The sequence below is a fragment of the Oreochromis niloticus genome, linkage group LG8, assembly GCF_001858045.2.
Source record: "Oreochromis niloticus isolate F11D_XX linkage group LG8, O_niloticus_UMD_NMBU, whole genome shotgun sequence".
Classification (NCBI taxonomy): Eukaryota; Metazoa; Chordata; class Actinopteri; order Cichliformes; family Cichlidae; genus Oreochromis; species Oreochromis niloticus.
The window spans coordinates 12,017,025-12,035,249 of NC_031973.2; the positions used below are offsets into that span (position 1 = coordinate 12,017,025).

The window sequence follows — 18,225 nt, forward strand, 5'->3', positions numbered from 1 at the left end:
CGCCAGAAACAATGTAGGATGCTCTTCAGCAGAACAAATGCATAAATATATTGAAATAAAATCAGAGAAACGAAACAGAGATCGCGTTTTAATTTTACGTTTCAACTAGGGGATCAATGGAAAACAGTTGTAATGATCCAATTAATTATGGGCAAAATTAAAAGCAAGTGCAAAATCAATCTTTCACGGTGTAGAAGATGGAATCAAATTGATGCGCCATCTGTTCACAGGATTTGTAGCCCGGAGTATGGTAGCCTGGTTGCAGGAGCACAGGGCAGAGTGACGAAATCTAATATACAGTACGGTGTGGAGAGCTATTTTGTAAGTTTTACTGTATTATGTGTAAGTGGGAGACCGTGGAGAGGCTGACCTGAACTTCTCAGATCCCCCTGCTTATAAAACAACGACATTAGGTCTTTGTACATATTTCAAGAGTGGGTTTTTTGTGAAACCTATATCAAAATAACAAGGCTGTTATTACTATTATTATTTTTATTCAATCGTACAGAGCATCTTTTTCAAATAAAAAATGTGGATATTAATATTAGGTTTACACGATGTGCAAAAAGAACCTAAATGAGCCTCCATTCTGCAGCAAATTCATCTAAATCAACTTAAATCTGATGACGAACCCCTCCCTTAAATCCAAAAGGATTAATATTCAACTTACAACGAGTGGTGTCAGCTCCCCTCTGCAGGGAAACTCAGATCGATTGGTGACGTTGGAATAACGCGAGAGAGCCAGCCAGCAGCCTGCACAGGAGGAAAAAAGGGGGGAAAACTGATATGACACCTCTACAGAAATAAAACTTCTTAACCACCACTCAGACGCCTCGATCATCCTCCCCACAGTTGCCTGAAAGTGTGAGTTGATGTTCGGCGGGTGGAGCTGCTGGACCGTCGGTGCTCCTTCTTCCCTCTCCACCTCCTCCTCCTCCTCCATGCCACCTCTCCTCTCTCCTCTGCACAGGCCATTAGGAAGCGGGGCAAAAGATAAATTGCTCTCTGTCAATACATTACACCTCTCCTAATGGGTGCACACAGGCTCCAAAAACATTTTCCAAACTCTTGACATGCAGTCGCATCGTCTTAAATGCCGCTGCTGCGTGTCAGAGCGGAGACGAGACAGTGATTTAATTTCTTGAAACTTTAATTTATTTTATTTTTTTAAACAACTCGTTTCAGGTTTCTGGTTTTGGTGTTCACGTGATGAAAGGTACCAGGGATTAATTATAACAAGTAAAACTTTGGGGGGGAGATATGTGTAAATATGTGCATTTATATATGTCAGTTCTCCTTTTTGATATATGTATATATATATATATATATATATATTTTTTTTTTTTATTTTTTTTTTTTTTTTACCCTGAATTACTTTTTATGAGCTCTCTGATCCCAGGCTGGAACTGCTGAATGGAGCGGTCCCCTCCTCCAAAAAGGTTTTTAACAGAGGGCCCGCAAGTGCAGTCCAAATAGGAGCCAAACAAAGTAAACAGACAAACACACTGATATCATTTGCTCTAAATTATTAATAATAATTTCACCTCCTGCCTAATTCTTGTATGGGGAGGATCAACTGTGGGGTGCAAAAGGGCACGCGAGAGAGTGAGAGAAGGTGAGTAGAAAACTGAGGGAGGGGGGTGACGATGGTGATGGTGGCGGTGGTGTTAGTGATGGTGGGGGTCTTACAGGAGGGGGGAGAGAGAGAAAAAAAAGAATGTAGCTTTAAGGGAAATGTGCAGCCGGGTGTGAAATTACAGCCTATAGTGCTACATATTGTACCAGAAGCTCTCTCCAAAAACAGTAACAAAAAGAGAAATCATCCTCTAACCTGACCAGGAGGCAGAGTGCGAGATGTGGCCGTCTGCCCCCCAGTACGACCCCGCCCATCAGCGACCAGCGACCCCGGAGATATATATATGAATTATGCTCAAAAATGCATTATTATTATTATTATTGATATTATTATTATTATTAGGTGGATAGAAATACTAGACTTTTATTTTGGTAATTCTATTCTCTTTTATATGTGAAAAAATCTAAGTGCTATTTTTTTGGTCTTAATAATTAATGTTCATATTGTATTTAGAGCCTTATAAAAGAATATGTTGAGTTCATATATATATATATATATATGTATATATGTATGTATGTATATATAAACTGACATATTCTAACTGTGTAAAACAGGATGCTAGTAAGATTAAATAAAACGCACCTTCTTCACTTGTCTTCATCATCATTGTTGAAGTCCAAGATTCTCCAGTTTCGGATGGCGAAGTTATCAGTTAAAAAGTAATAACTTTGCAACCCTTTGCAGGAGTCTACAAGTCTACAACTGACAGATATTTTTACTCGAATACTGTTTTTCACTCCTCAGGTTGCAGGCACTCAAGTGTACCCCAAGTTTAACTTTTTTTTTTTTTTTTGACCACTTTGACAGCCACCTTTAAATTTGAGAAACTATACAGCGCCATCTACAGAAGCTAGGCGGCACTGCTGCGTGCGTAGCAACTTTCACCTCCAACTATCACCCCGGTTCAGTTTGAACCACCGCAATCATCATCACAATCAGCAGAATGTAGTAAAGTGAATACATCTGCATTTACATAGCCAGTTTCAACATTTCCTATATCGGATTAAAGGGAGAAATAGGATAAAGACAAAAACAAAATGGGCCTAAAGTGGGCCCAGAGCTGACGGCAAGATCAATAATATTATAATATTAATAATTTTTTTAAAAGAAAAGAAAAAAAAGCTTAATGAATAGAAGAGCTATTTCATAGCTTTGAAGAATGGATGGATGTCCGGTACATTCCCAAAAATACGCTTGTTAGTCCGTTTATTTTAGGGAGGAAAAAAATCAGACGAAAACACACACATTTAAAATATATATATATATATATATATATATATATATATATATATATATATATATATAGCTCTAATTCATTGATTTAAATCTTCCAGTATGCGATCATATAATTCACTGCCGTTATAATGTCTAATAAAGTCTGATATTTGTAACTCGGAACTCCTTATTTATCTCCCTCCCCTTCCTGCCGGTGTGACAGACCCAGAGACCTCCTCATTTGGACCCCCGGTTTTTTGCGTTGGCGAATCACAAAGTGTTGGCATCTATTGCCTTTGTCTGACAAGTCATCCATATAAGCAAAAGGGGGGTCTGCAGAGGGGAGGGGGAGGGAGGGAGGGGAGGGTTGCAGCTTTTAGAACCACAGACACAGAGAGAGGCTTCATTTCCAACCCAAAGATCCAGCCTAACGCATCCAGCGCGAAAGAGAAACCCCGACGTGTGTGTGCTTGTGTGTGTGTGCGTGCGCGCAGGTTCCCTTCGCCGTTTTGACGCGTGAATCAAAGCCACCAGGACTAAAGGAGATACCGGGCCCTGCACACTGGAACCTGAACGTTTCGTTTCTGTAAAAGAGACCCAGTTTGCCCGCTGGCATGCTGTGAGAATTACCTCTGGTCACTCCAGGCTTTGAAAAAATACCGATAAACTGAGCACAGGTCGTGTTTCTGAAACAATCCTTCGGTCATGCTTTGCACCTGCCAGACCTCCGCTGCAGGACGGGACTGTTAAAGAAAAGAAGGGCAACTTTGAGGGGGAAGAAGTTGCCATTAGATCGGTTGCTGAAGCGGGGGTGGAGGGGCAAACTTAGTCCCTCCATCGAGTAGAATCACCTTTTTTTCTTCTTCACATTTTCATTCTTGATAGGAAGGCGAAACGGCGACTTCAGTTGATTATCTCTCTTTCCTTTGCTATCCAATGGATATTCACTGCAAAGCAGACCCCTTTACAGCGATGCACCGTAAGTAGCACAACCCGAGTTTCTTTGCCACTGCAGCTTTTGCATGCATGCGGATAAAATAATAACGGGAATATATAATATTTCTGCACAGCACAAAGGCGGTTCGCAGCAGCCTATATAGCAATTTGGGACGTAACCGGCATCTTCGTGCATTCAAAAAGACAAAATTACCATCTGATAAACGGAAGAACAGAGCCTCAAAAGGAATCATAAGACTGGCAGTGGAATAAATATTATATTTAATACGAATTTCAGACCTTATATCTTTTGTGTGCGCGAATTTGAACCTCGCGAAATGTTCTGAAATTGTCACAGCCAAGCTGCTCCGCTCACAGCGGCAATGTGCACAAATTCAACTTTTCATAGTAAACAAAGAACATGCGTTGGCAGGTACTTTGTAATTTACACGTGCATTCCCACGTAGCTTCCCGCGCAGCGCGCGCGCGTGTGTAGGCCTAATAAGTCAGGACACATTACACATCTATTACTCAAATTATCCAGCTAACAACAAGCTCTGTGTGCAGCACTTTGTAGTCAACGCACAGTGTGCTTTACTCGTAATTTGGCGAATGTGTGTGAATTATTGATAATCTCTCCGTTTACTAAAATAATATGTAATATGAGTAATCAAGGCTTGTTCAATTATTTAAACTTTGCATGAAGGGAATGAAGAAGCTCGTAACTTAATAGCCAACAGGAGCCGTGAGGTGCTAAGAAAATATCAAGTCTTTGTTTCGACTGTGTGAAACTTTCATGGAGTGTCAAAAATATATTTATATTATTTTTTTAATTAATTTCAGGACATGCATTTCCGTTGTAGAGGAGGCTTACAGGTCCAATTTAAGGAGGAATATGTCACAATAAGAAAGATTATTTACAATAATATTTAAAATATTAGAAATAAACACTTGCATATTCTAAATAATTTTGTGGTTGAGTAGGTGAATGTCACATTGATATTTATTTATTTATTGAAAGTATTTTAATTCACGATGTTTGTTTTAAAAGGTTAATGTTTGAGACTGATTTTTGTAACTTAATTTGAGTAAAATATATATACATATACAAAAATACACCAAGCAACATTCATCAAAATAATAATTACAAAAAATGTATTTTAGTCAATTTTTATTTTGTGAAAATATGTGACCAAATTAAATAAATATTTAATATCTTACATATTGCTTTGCTCTGCTGTCACTGTGTCCACTTTTAAATCTCCAGCAATTGAAACAATCATTTAATTTTGCGATTATTCTGAAAACATATTATTATTGAGTCGCTTTGGTGAAGCTGTTTGAGAAACAAAGAAAAATATGGCATTGTAATTTCATAAAATAAAATTAGAGGCTACATACTTTTTTAATGAAAAAATATCTATATTTTAAATTACACCGTTAGAGGGTCTCGATAATAATAAATGCATGTAGGTCAGCCTACTCACTTATATTACACACGCCTTTGCTCCGTGATTTTTTTTTTCTGCCTGATATAATTTTTTAAAAAATATTCACCTGCCTGGACCTTCCTCTCTATTACGACCTTATGTAATGTTACGTCTGTTTGTGGTGTTGCTGTTGTATCCCACGTAGGGCACGGAGGTGTGAACCAGCTCGGCGGGGTGTTTGTGAACGGCAGACCCCTCCCGGACGTGGTGAGACAGCGGATAGTGGAGCTGGCCCATCAGGGCGTCCGGCCCTGCGACATCTCCAGGCAGCTGCGGGTCAGCCACGGCTGCGTCAGCAAGATCCTGGGCAGGTAGGTGAAAACTCTCAGCCCTGCATTCAGCCAGGCAGGTTTTCCTAGCAGGAGAGTAAGTAACGCAGATGTAAAATAACGTGGGGAGAGAGAATTGAACATAGCCTAATAAACTCAGCTCTGCTTTTAATAATCTTGAAATATAAATGAAAACTGCCTTTGAGTAACTGTTATAATTAGCAGTCTGTTAGTTTGGGGGGGTCAGATGACTTGTTAGTTTAGTGTCCACTAAAAGGATTTGACAACAGAACTATATCTTTGCACAGCGTGCGGTTTCCTGCTATTAATTATTATTTTTATGTTTATTTAAAGGTAACGATTAAAACTGATTGGGTTTTTTTTTTTTTTTTTTTTTTTAAAAGAAGTTAAACCTTTCACACTTTCTTGTTAAAACAGGATATAACTGGATTTACCCACTCTTAAGGTTAACAGTCCGTTTATTGTTCACATTGATTTAATTATTGCAGGTTTTTATTAAAAATACGATGTTTTGCAGATACTACGAGACTGGCAGCATCAAACCAGGGGTAATTGGTGGGTCTAAACCCAAAGTGGCCACGCCAAAGGTTGTGGAAAAAATAGCAGACTACAAGAGACAAAACCCAACCATGTTTGCCTGGGAGATCAGAGACAGACTTCTGGCAGAGGGCATCTGCGACAATGACACTGTTCCCAGCGTCTCATCCATTAACAGGTAGGGGAAAATGGAAATTATAGAGTGACTTCAAAATAAATACACAATTTGGATTTTTTTTTTTTTCCTTTGTGAATGTAGTTTAGGTAAACGACGGGCTGCCGGATGTAAACACTTTAATGAAGAGGGCCGGCAGGGCGCAAATTGAAAATCATTTATCACTGTATGTCTGTGCTAAACGCACCACCCACTGCAGAATATTGTTTGACCAACTTCTTGCTGCCCGGCACGCCGAGGCTGCCTGCGGTCTCAGAGGTGCAATTCAATCTTTCAGACCAAACTCCCTCAACAATCAGCAGTACATCCAGGACTGAGTGAATCTGTCGAGATGAAAACCGATCAATATTCGGTGACCAGATCCCGTGGCGCTATAAAGAAGGCCAATTTTCTTTAGCACATCTAATGTGCTGGAGCTACTGCACAGAGAAAGCAACTCGGGTTTTTTCAGCAAGATATTATTTCGGAAATCGTTGTACATACATATACATACATATATATATATATATATATATATGTATATGTATATATTCACAATTGTCCCTATTATTTGTTTTTATCTCTCTTCAAAGTAATTATTTTTAAACAGGGTATAGTTATAGCCTGTATTTTAAAAACGGAAGTCACAGCAAGACCCAGGACATCCCCACTACCACCTCACCCTTCCTTACCCTGCCCCCCTCCACCACCACCACCACAGATCCCTGGTGATGAACTTTGGTTAAGAGGCACTGTTCCATAGAGCCAGCATCAGCATTACATTTTAATGAGCTGATGGGAGAGCATGGACAGCTCCACACAAGACATCTTTTAAATAGAGAAAAGGCTGAAGAAAATTCATTTCATGCTTCGTGGCTGCTTAAAAAGCCCCATTTAAGGAGGCTCAGACACATGTATGTGATAAATTCAAAATGTACATTAATATCATTAAAAGAGCCGTATAAAGTTTTTCAATTCCAATTAAAGCTTTCTATTTTGGAAGGAAGCTGTGTGTGTGGGGGGGGGGGAGACTTATGTGTCTTTGTTTATGTGGGAAATTAAAATGTGAACACAAAGAGGTGTAATTCTATCAGCCAAATATGAGAGCTACTTTGAATTTCTATTATGGCTTAATGCTGAATATATTTTTCAATAGAACTCATGTAAGAGTTCAGTGTCTTGCTCCAAAAATAAATGAAACTCTATGGGCATTTTCTTTGATTTAGCTATACGGCTAAATATTTTAACATAACAATGAAATTTTAACAATGAAAACATTCTCAGTGGTTCGGTCAGTTGCAGACTTAGATGCAACAGTTTTTATAAGTCACTATAATAATATCTTAATACATTTCAAGAAATGTTTGTACTTGAAAAAGGGGTTTTCCCAGTTAAGATGTAGAAAAAAGAAAAAACAAGGCCATAGCCAGAGTCTTTTCCAGCTGGATGGTTGTGAGTGAGTGGGGCCAGTTGTGGGTTTCTGTGGCAGACAGTTTGACCTCAGGACTTGTGACAAAGGGGATGCTTGATTTAAACACCTCTCCCCTGTGCATGCATTATTAAATGCTACAGAGATAGTGTTGTACTGTGCGTCAGGGCCACCACAACCAACAAGTAACGCTACCTTGGGTGCTAGACATAAAAAAAAAAAAGGTCTTCAATGGCGTTCAATATTATTGATTCAGGAGTAAAGCAATTTTAATATCTCTTCAGGGGATTTTCAGCAACAGCCAGGTCATTAATTCATTCTCCCAAATTGCTTATTCAATATCAAGAACATGGATACCAAATAAAGTCTTTGAATTTATGTAGCACACACAAGTCAAGGGGTCGAATAACTGTTATGGGGAGAAGTGAAAAAAATTAAAACATCAATATGCGCTCTCTGCAAAGGCTTGTTGTTAGGTAGCTTTGCCTTCGAGGGGAGTTTTCTTGGTTTTTGTTTTTAATTCATGACAGTGTGGGATTAATTTTTCTGAAGGCTTCTGGCACCTACAGTAACATCGATATCGGATGACCAAAATAAAAAGAGCATACTATTTTTGATTCAGAGATGTAATCTACATAGTCACAAATGAGCAATAAGAACAACATTTAAAAGGCTCTACGGTCCTCACACCGCCTTCTTTTTTTTAGTACTTTTAAATGGCTCTCGTGGCATACGTGATGAATAGTTTTAAAGTTTACAAATTATTGTGACAGCTCCCTCTCTCCCCAGTTGCCATTCAGATTAAAGGAATCTAATGCTGGCGTAAGCTTGTGCAAGGCAATAAGGAACTATTGCTTTCCTGTCACATATAATTTATAGCTTTCTATTTGCATCTGTTTGCCCGTGTGACTAATCCCCAACTTTTTCTCCCCAAGCCCCGATCAATACAACCTCATCCGCACTGGCACATGGGGGCTGGTGGTTCTGCGGAGATGTTTGATCTGGGAGGCAAAGCGGGCTGCTATAGGGCTGTGATCGGCCCAGTGAAACCCCCTTCGCAGGGGGGGAGAGAGAGAGACAGAGAGAGAGAGAGCGTGCTGATTAGTGTGGGCCAGGTAGAGTCAGTGAAGCTGATCATTGAGGTGAATTGATGTGATTTCATGCTTTGTTTGCAAGATCACTCAGACCAAAAGTGCAATGAAGACTTTTCTTCAGTCTCACCTTTAAGGTAGAACCACTGACCAGATCCCCTCTTGTGTATGAGTTACATTTGATAGCTTATTCACAGTAACTGCTATGACTGATTTCTATGCATAGATAAGTGTCATATATGTGAGGTGACATGTGCTTTTCTGGTGTTGCTCAGGATCATCCGAACAAAAGTCCAGCAGCCTTTCCATCCATCTCCTGATGGGACATCTCTGTCGACACCAGGCCACACAATTGGTAATATTACAGCTCCCATGTGTGCTAGATATATATATATATACATGTATATCAAATAGGAGTTGCTGATTTTCTTTCTGTCTTTTTCTCAGTACCAAGCACAGCCTCTCCACCTGTAACTAGCGCCTCCAACGACCCTGCGGGATCCTATTCCATCAATGGAATTCTGGGTATTCCACGATCCAATGGTGAAAAGAGGAAAAGAGATGAAGGTAAGTGAGATTTTCACTTTTAAGAAAAAACAAACACATAAGATCAGGAGAAAAAAAAGTCTTTTTAAAAACGAGGTTCCAGCTTTATACTATAAAACCCTCTGTGCTGAACATGCAATTACAGCATTCAAACCTGCTTCAGTTCCAGTAGATGACCCTTATAAAACACCTAAGTCTGAACTCTGTTACACTGCTGTGTCAACCTGCCAAGGAGTCTTTTGATTTGAAGACACGACCTCCGCTGTTGTCTCCTGCAATTAATCTTTATGGAAGTGATTAAAGGGCTTTAGATAATTACATGTCAAGATGATGTAGCCAACCACCCAGGTCAGTCAAGAAAGCGGCTATAGCTCTGTGGAGGGCTTGTGTTTTTTGTTTTGTTTTTTTAGAGCAAAAGTGGCTCTAGTTTTGCAGCTGAAGTCGTAGGTTAGTGGATGTAAGGGGGCCTGAGGCGATATAGATTATTGGTTCTGTAAGCAATAGGCTTCCTTAATGTCACTACATAAGAAGCTGATGAGAATAGCTAAACAGATGCACTCGTGTTACAAGGCGTGTATGGGTATGGAGGGATGATGTCGCTGCTGAAAAGGGGCAGTTATCTCAAACAGGGTGGGGAATGAGTGCCTTATTTCTGCAGTGCTCTGGAATGAGAGCTAATCAGAGCGCGGCAGCAGTTTACATAGCGTCTTCTTTGTTCTGGCGTTTGTTGAGAAGCACAGGGGTTTGCGGGATATTGAGTGGAATTGATGTTTTATGTGCGTGCAGGGAGGGAGGGATGACTAATGACCTGTCAGAGGTAGATTTCCTGGCAAAGATATAAAAACCAGCATGACGTGGACATGGCAAATGACATAATCAAGTCTTTCCCTGTAAGAGATGCAATCGCAGAGGCATAATGCAAACGTCTGGTATTTTCAAGGGTTCATTTTCAGTCGTTCGAGGACCTCTCATATTAGCCAGGGTGTAATGTCTAGTCACTGAATGATAGAATGCACACATTTCTATGCAGATTGCTACTGAAGGGCAAAGAGGTATTAAAGGGCATGGAGAGGAATAAGGTATGTGTGTGTGTGTCTGTGTGTGTGTGTGTGAGAGAGAGAGAGAGAGAGAAGGAGAACTGGCCTGTTTTGTGGAGGTCTTCCAGGTGACAGCGCCATGTTTCTATGGCTATTCAGTCTCAAATGATTCCCCTGATGTGCTGCCATTTCTGTGATTTAGGTGCTCGTCCAGCATTACATAGAAAGAGAAGAAAGCTGCATGTGTGTGCGTAGATGCGTGTGCCTGTGTGCGTGCGTGTTTAAGTCAGAGTAGGGTCATACTGACAGCGATGGTGGAGCTTTGGTTCTTATATACTCTCGCAAAAGCCAGCTGGTGCCTACCTGAAACTACAGGGTCATGGATACTTCGTCTCTCCAAAACATAAAACCTTGGGCCTTTGGCCACACACAGCTGCAAAAGCAATGTCTTGCCTCAAGCCACAGTTTGTAAGAATAGTATATTACATACGATGCTACCCTGTAGACACAATTGTCCTGTTGCTGTCTTCCCTTAAAGTGCACTTTACCAAACAAAAAGATTTTGCTGCTGGTGGGTTGAACTGTCCATTGTACGAGGGCTCTCGCTACAGTTATGCCATGTTCTCTGCATGATGAGGAATGCAAAGATTTTTGCTTTAGTAATAAATTTGAGCCGCTGAGTAAATGTGATTCACTGTGTGAATAATGTTCTGACATTTGAGCTGCAACTCCAATCCGTCCTCTCTTGTGGTTTAGGAGGCCGATATTGCCATGTAACAATATTTTAGGGGTGTATTTTTGAAAGTAAAGCATTTATGCATGATGTGGACTCCGCTGACATCACATTTAAGCGGTGGTTGTAGCATTTGCATATTCATATTATATACCAACGAAAGCAAAGATGTTCTGAGATGTTAGAAAGATATTGCTGTTATCAGAGCGCTTCATTGTTGTTTTGGGTTCAAAGCAGATTTTCTCTCTGTGTTTCAGCAATGCCTTGTTTGCTATTCAGACATATCTTCCTTCACTCAGTAGGCAGTAGTGTATACTGGGTTAATGCTTGGATTAAATTTCCTCACAGCACAGTAGCTTGCCTGAGCCCTATTTAACTTGGTAAGCCTCATGATTATTATGGCACAAGCAGTCATTATCAAGGGTTGAAAACATGAACAAAAATGAGAGAGAAGGAAAGGAGGGGAAGGGTTAGGGAGGGGAGGCGGTGTGCAACACAAGCCCCGGTGAAATGGATTGGCCGTGTAGCCCAGAGTATTTGTTTTAGGCAGTAGCCGTGGCTCTCTGCCAAGCCAGCAGACAGCTCCTAAGTTTCCAAGTCAGCAGTGCCCTTAAAAAAGGTTCCCCCATTACAGGCGGGATGTAGAGATAATGTAGTGTGACACACGTTATGTACACTGGGTCTCGGCAAGAGGAGCTTCAGGGACACAGGTGTCATAAGAGCCATTAATCTGCTATTGTCACGTGTTATTACAAATTAAAAGTAGCATGTTACACTTGGCAGCCATTGTTGCAGACGGACAGGGTGTGGGAGAGAGAGGGAGGGAGCACGAGCGAGACCCCAGGAGATGGTGTCTTTGGTGACCACGGCTGTCTGCACGTTTTACAAATTGACATATATTAGAATTCGCAATTCTGCAGAGAAAAGCTATTACCTCACAGATTAACATCCAAGTACCCCACCACCCGCCTCACCCCTGCATCCCTGCTCGAAAACCCCCCACTGCTGCTGACACTGTGGGCTTCAGAAAAGACAAAGGAGAAGCTGCTTCTCCCCGAGTGAAGTAAAAACAGTCTAAATATTTGAGCACAAATTTGCTTTCAGTGTTGTTTTTGAGTTTGTTCGTTTTTTTCATGTTATTAGTGAATGTGTGTAAGAGCTGAATTGACTTAAGCAGACAACTCGGAGGTGTGTTGATAACAGGCCGTGTCCATGAAGTGTGTCCGGTCCTTTAAAGTGATATCGTATGTCCTTTCAAAGCGACTCGCCAATTGCACAATCAGACCGGTAGATGATTCTTAATTTCAGTCATTGTGTGTGCTTTTCTTGCTTTTTGTCTGGCTTTCTTTTTTGATTTATGAAAGAAATACCAAGAGAGAAATTTCATGATAAGATGATCATCATATATTTCAAAACCCAACAACAATAGCCAGTGGCAGTCAGAATGGATGTGATTCTGTGCTTCAGTAGCTGTTGAATTAATTATTTCTCATCTCTGAGCGTCATGAGGACTGAACTGATGCGTGTGGATGGAGATGAGTGATGGAGCGGGCCGCCGTCACACCCTGCTCTGTGTATCAGCATCTGTTTTGGGAGAGAGGAAGAATCAACACAGGAACTGGGAGTGCAGCAAAATGTCAGCACCGAAGTGTAACCTCCGAATTAGATTAATAAAGCCTTTAAAAGCTTGGCAACATCACAACAAATTAATGGCCACCAGTAGGTGATATTCGACGTATCCAAACTCTCAGGAGTAATCACATTTTTTTGCAAGTAATCAATTAGGCAGTGTTTGGCTAATAAAATGTGAGATAATGCTAAAAAAAGGGGTTTAAAGTTCTCAAATTCTCCAATTAGAGTGATATGAAACACAGAAAAGCAGCAAAATTTCACATAAGAGGAGCTGCAAAAGGTTAAATAATTACCAAAATTTAATTTCTGCCGACCTACACAATTTGTTGTGCCTACAGTAACACATAAAAAAACATATTACATCCAGAAGACAGTATTTCATCCATGTTTACATAATCAGAATAATCAATTAGCAAGCCAAAATGAAGCTGAGTTCATCCAATTTGATGCAAACGAGTTTTAATTTGATTTCATTTAGCCAAGAATTGAATCAGGCGGGAAATTATACAGGTATATTATTGTGAAATACGTGAATGTGTTGAGGGAACAAACTCGTATGCATGTTGACATGTTATTTAAACACTAAGCAGACCGGGTGGGAGTACACTTGGGAGGGGGCAAAGCTCAATCATCTGAGGGAGTCTTTCCTGACCTCAAGGTGCCTGCTCATGCCTCAAACACAAACTTCAAAACTCAATTTTCATTAAACGAAAGAGCTTAAACTTTTATTCTGAAACCACTCTCTTCTTCTAAGAAAAGCTGCTATTCATACTCAGTCTACACTTCATTTGCGATAATTGTTATCACAAATAACAACTGTGACGGAGAAGCCAGTCACGCAGACCGACTTCAGACTCGCAGTTGCATTGGCTAAAGTCTCCTGCTAGGGGTCATGACCTCTGGGTGCCAATCCTGCAGAGAGGAGGCTGCTTCATAAAGCTGGTTATCTGATCTGATGGAGGCTACTCCCTTGTTACCAGAGTGTTAATACAGACCGATGTCAAGATGAATATCTTCAGTGCCAGCGGTGATCAATAAGTGACCACAGAGCGGGACAAGCAACAACAAAGCCACTGTGGTCAGAGATTATTATCACTGCAGTGTAATGGGCAGATTTAGAAATGACCAGATGATGGGTCGGACTTTCTGAACAGATTTTGAAGCACCTATACAAGCTGATGCATTTTTATTTAACAATATGTGTGGCTACAATGGTAAAGTTAACATTTCTAACTTAAAATATCTCGCTTTTCCAGTATTGTGTAGATCAGGCTTGGTCAAATTTAATTGACAGCGGCTTCAGCTCGCTAACACATTTACTTTTTAAAGCCTGAACCATGAAATAAGTAGCAGAAAATTCTATTTTTTTTTAAATATGCATTTGTGAGTTTAGTTTGTGACAGTTTATTGTTTATTTATTGCTTAAAATGTATTGTACAATTTATTTAATTTTTTATGTTGGGGGTGGGATCACACTGATCATGTGGAAGTCTCAAAAACACAAAAAATTGCATATCAAATGTGATAAACTGGGTGTTAAGAGGTTAAACTAATGAGGCAGAAATCAGTCAAATGTAAATTATTATGAAATTATTAATTAAGATACAATTTTTTTCACTCTTGAGTATGGGAAAAAAAGTAAATATAAACAAAAAAAACCTCACACTCCAGAGCTTTTCCAGTTAGGCCTTTCTAGGTTTGACGTAAAATAACTACCTTGCTGTGGTTAGGCAACTTTTGTCATATGTTTTAATGATAGCAACAGGGGTAATAAGGTGAGAGAACAATCATAGTCATGGTTTAAAAAACCAGTTTTCACTAACAACAGGAATGTCTGGTGTTAAAGAAGTTTTGTTGGCACTTATAATGACATAATTGTACTCTTTTTTATCCTAATGCACAGGAGTCATAATTCACTTAAGAAGAATATGTTCTTTTGGGGGCTTTGGTGTTTTTTGGGGGGGAAACATTCTCCAAACTATTTAAACGCATGCTTGAAGAATCATAATTACAAAGCTTCCTGAATGGTCTTAAGAGAGTCATCTTCTTCACCAAAACACCACCTCTGCTGATTTGTCAGAAGAGAATCAGTAGCAGGGAGGGCAGATTGAACTGAGTGGGAGGAAAAGTGTGTAGCTTGACCCAGGATGGTTTGTCTTGTGTGTGGGAAGTGTATTCCACACTGGTGAATGACAAATATGGTTGGGGGTATTGATCAGGGTGTTGTGGATCAGGCTCGCTGATGGAAAGTAATTAATGACTCTATTTGCTTTGGTAGCAAAGAGGACAACTGGGTTTGATAAAGTGACTTGGTGCAGCTGTAGCAGGTGAGATTATCCACCTGAATGTGCCAAAGTGCCACTACAGGGGGAAGAAAGTAGCTTTTGGGGGGGGGGGGTTGTTTCCTTGTTTTTCTTGTGTATGAATTGTGTTATGCTCTTAAAGTAATAATTTAAACTTTTTACAAAGTAGCAGAGCTGTATCTTTGTGTTTGCTGGGTATTGCACACATTAAACCAGTGGGGATAGGCCCCTCTAGGGGGGTATAGAGTCACACTATGAGGGGCAATAAGGGGGGATTTTTATATTCTATTGTGCTGAGCATGACATCACCAGTTTGTTTGTTGACTCCTGGTTTGGCCATCACATCTTTTATTTTTAAAATGAAACATGGGTACCAAGGAGTGGATCTGACTAAGAAACAAAGGACACTGTACGCTCATACATCCTGTTTTATGGTCTATTTAACTTTTCATGGGACTATACTTTACAAAATGAATGTCACGTTGTATTAAATAGGACTTTGCACTAATAATTGAAAGTACAAACTCATTAGGAAAGTATTTAATGGGGTCATAGATCAAGGGAGCCAAAGGGTCGTTCTTTCAAATGCACTTAAATTTTCTTCAGCTGTATTAGACTTTACTTTTCAGAGCTGCATCCATCTTTTATATACAGACTTTCTACTGCTAACCTATGTCCTGTAAGCTAAAACCTCAAATTTATATTCAGACTAGGGCTGGAATGGATTATCTCATCTAACTTGATGTAAATCGAGCGGTCATGCCAACGTTCACAGTTTCAAAACTGGAAGCAAAGAGCAAATTCAACCACCTCAAACTTCTTCCTTTGCACACTATGTAATACATTACCCAGTTTCCCCCTTTGTCACAGCACCATTATAATTACTGTGGCTGCTTTGTCACTTAATTAATTACACAAATAAATTCATTTTAGGGCAGTTGCTGAAATGAATGATCCTTCCTTTGCAGACACCCTCTACACATTACCTCATGTTACCTCTTTGAAAGGTAAATGATGCACCAGTGAAACCTTTAATCTCCCAAATCAGATCTTCCGCATAGCAAAAATATAAGAGTTCCTCACAATGCAGCTCTGTAAAAGTCTTTTATGCAAACGTGACACTGACTAAGAAACTCATGGCAATATTTGCGTCACAAAACAATACAGCCTGTCAGATCTCTGCAGCACTTTTCAATAAAACCTTAATGCATTTATTTTGGGGACTGAAAGTAACAGTTAACAAGATATTGTTAGCAAAACGCTTTATTACTTGACATTTTTGCAGCCATCAGCACAATTTTGGCTTACGCACACCTACCTACACTCTTGTTTATAGCTCCTTCAGCTCCTCTTTGGAGAGCCGGGTTCATCCTCTGGCCTCAGCCGGTGAAAAAAGGTCAAGCAGCAGAATAGAACGGCAATAACCCTCCCAAATGGTACTATCACACAGACATGATTGATCAATTGAATTCCATGGCAGAGAAAAATGTGGGATTAAGTAGAGTATTATACGCACAATGAGTTGAGGCATGATGTTCATTTCAAGTTCATTTCAGCTCCCTCTTGCCACCAGATCAGGCAATCAATAGCGGCCTTGCATATCATATATCACCACTCTCCCACTGAGGGGAGAACATAATCTGCCGCAAATTTAGAATGACAGATTTGTAAGGGAGCTGAAGCTTTCTGGGATCCGGGGAAGGAGACCTACAGACACTGTCACTGCAGCCAGGAGAGGTGGCTGAGGGGGTGTGTGGGGGGTGGTTAAGAAGGGCTGGAGAAAAGAAAAAGAGAGGGAGCTATGGAAGGATGGTCTGTGAAGGTTTGAAAGCGTTGCACACAAGTAACAACGGGAGAGGCATCCTTCTCCCAGCAGACGAGTAATCAGGTCAGGAGTCGGGAGAAAATTCCCGTGTTTGGAGAGCAGGATGATTGAACGAGAATGTACAATTTTATTCAGTCCCTTGTCCTCCACTGCTGCTTTCAAATGGAACCACCCGCTCACCGAGAATGGAAGCAGTATTGAATTGTGAAAGGGAAATTGTGCTTAAAAAAAAAAAGGCTGCTCTTGATTTCAGTAACATCGGTAGGGTTTTGGGTGGGGGGGGTAGGAAAGAAGGAAGAAAAATGCACTGGCTGAAATGAAAAGGCACTATAATGGGCTTGCTGCTGCTTTCATTAGTACACATGCTTGCCACAACATGTATATATTTGCAAGTGACGGTAATCCATCAATTACCAGAGGGCTTTCAGATCATGATGGTGTTAATACTGTGGAGGGGTGCAGGGAAAAGCCTGTGTAATGTAGCCAGTGGCTCACCACAGCCATTAAGGTACAGAAAAACCTGCACTCCATTTCTCAGATCCCCCACAGAGAAGGTACAGGAAAAAACATGAGAAGAATATAAAGTGCATAGCTTGAAGTAAAGGCCAGCTTCCCGGGGTCAGTGTCTCGAATGTTGCTCTTTCTTCTTGTAGATGGTTCAGATGGTTCTGGCCCAAACAGTGATTCTCAGGGTAGTGTGGAGAGTTTACGGAAACACCTGAGGGCAGATGCCTTCACACAGCAGCAGCTGGAAGCGTTGGACCGGGTCTTTGAACGCCCCTCGTACCCTGACGTCTTCTCTACGACGGAACATGTCAAACTAGAACAGGTTAGTGGCACCGAAACTCTCCATCTTTGCTTTTTCTTTCTTGCAGCACCGAAAAACCGAGCATGCTAGTACTGAATCAAACACAGAAAAAAGCACCTCTGTCACATATATTCCCAAACCCTTTCCTGGAAATAAAAGCTAATTAAATAAATGTCTGAGATGGCAAAGCCTGGGATTACAGTCCCAGCATGTATAATGCTGGAGGTATCAGTAGGAAAACTCCCACATACTATTGATTTGGTGATGAAAAACACATTCTGTGTACTCCCTGTAATTGAGAATAACAGTAAAGCAACAGAAATTAATCAATACCTAGATTTTTTTCTTCATTTTTGCCACACTATTCAACTGTTGTTTCTTGCCTTTGTTGTTTATTTTCCATTTCTATGACATATCTTAATGTGCAACGACTGACGCGGCCTCAAAAAGCTGCCTTTATTGTAACACATGCCCATGAAATAGATGTATGAAACACAAGCCTCCACCTTTTTCCTGGTCCTGATATTAAAGCCACTCTGGCCATCCATCCTCATTTCGAAAAA

General features: G+C 40.4%; 1 protein-coding gene across 6 annotated transcripts in view; it reads left to right on the forward strand.

The window, feature by feature from the left end:
• The first annotated feature begins 3,246 nt into the window (after nt 1–3,246).
• Nucleotides 3,247–18,225, forward strand: part of pax2b (paired box 2b) — a 29,659-nt gene continuing 14,680 nt past the window's right edge. For 2 of the 6 annotated variants that reach the window (XM_019362516.2, XM_019362515.2), the window contains exons 1-6: nt 3,247–3,830; nt 5,408–5,588; nt 6,085–6,282; nt 9,054–9,133; nt 9,226–9,345; nt 17,508–17,683. In XM_019362516.2, coding sequence (XP_019218061.1) covers nt 3,788–3,830; nt 5,408–5,588; nt 6,085–6,282; nt 9,054–9,133; nt 9,226–9,345; nt 17,508–17,683 — 798 coding nt within the window. In that variant the 5' untranslated portion in view covers nt 3,247–3,787. The remainder of the gene's footprint in view (nt 3,831–5,407; nt 5,589–6,084; nt 6,283–9,053; nt 9,134–9,225; nt 9,346–17,507; nt 17,684–18,225) is intronic. The other 4 variants (XM_013269546.2, XM_013269544.2, XM_013269547.2 and 1 more) reach the window with 2 other exon arrangements.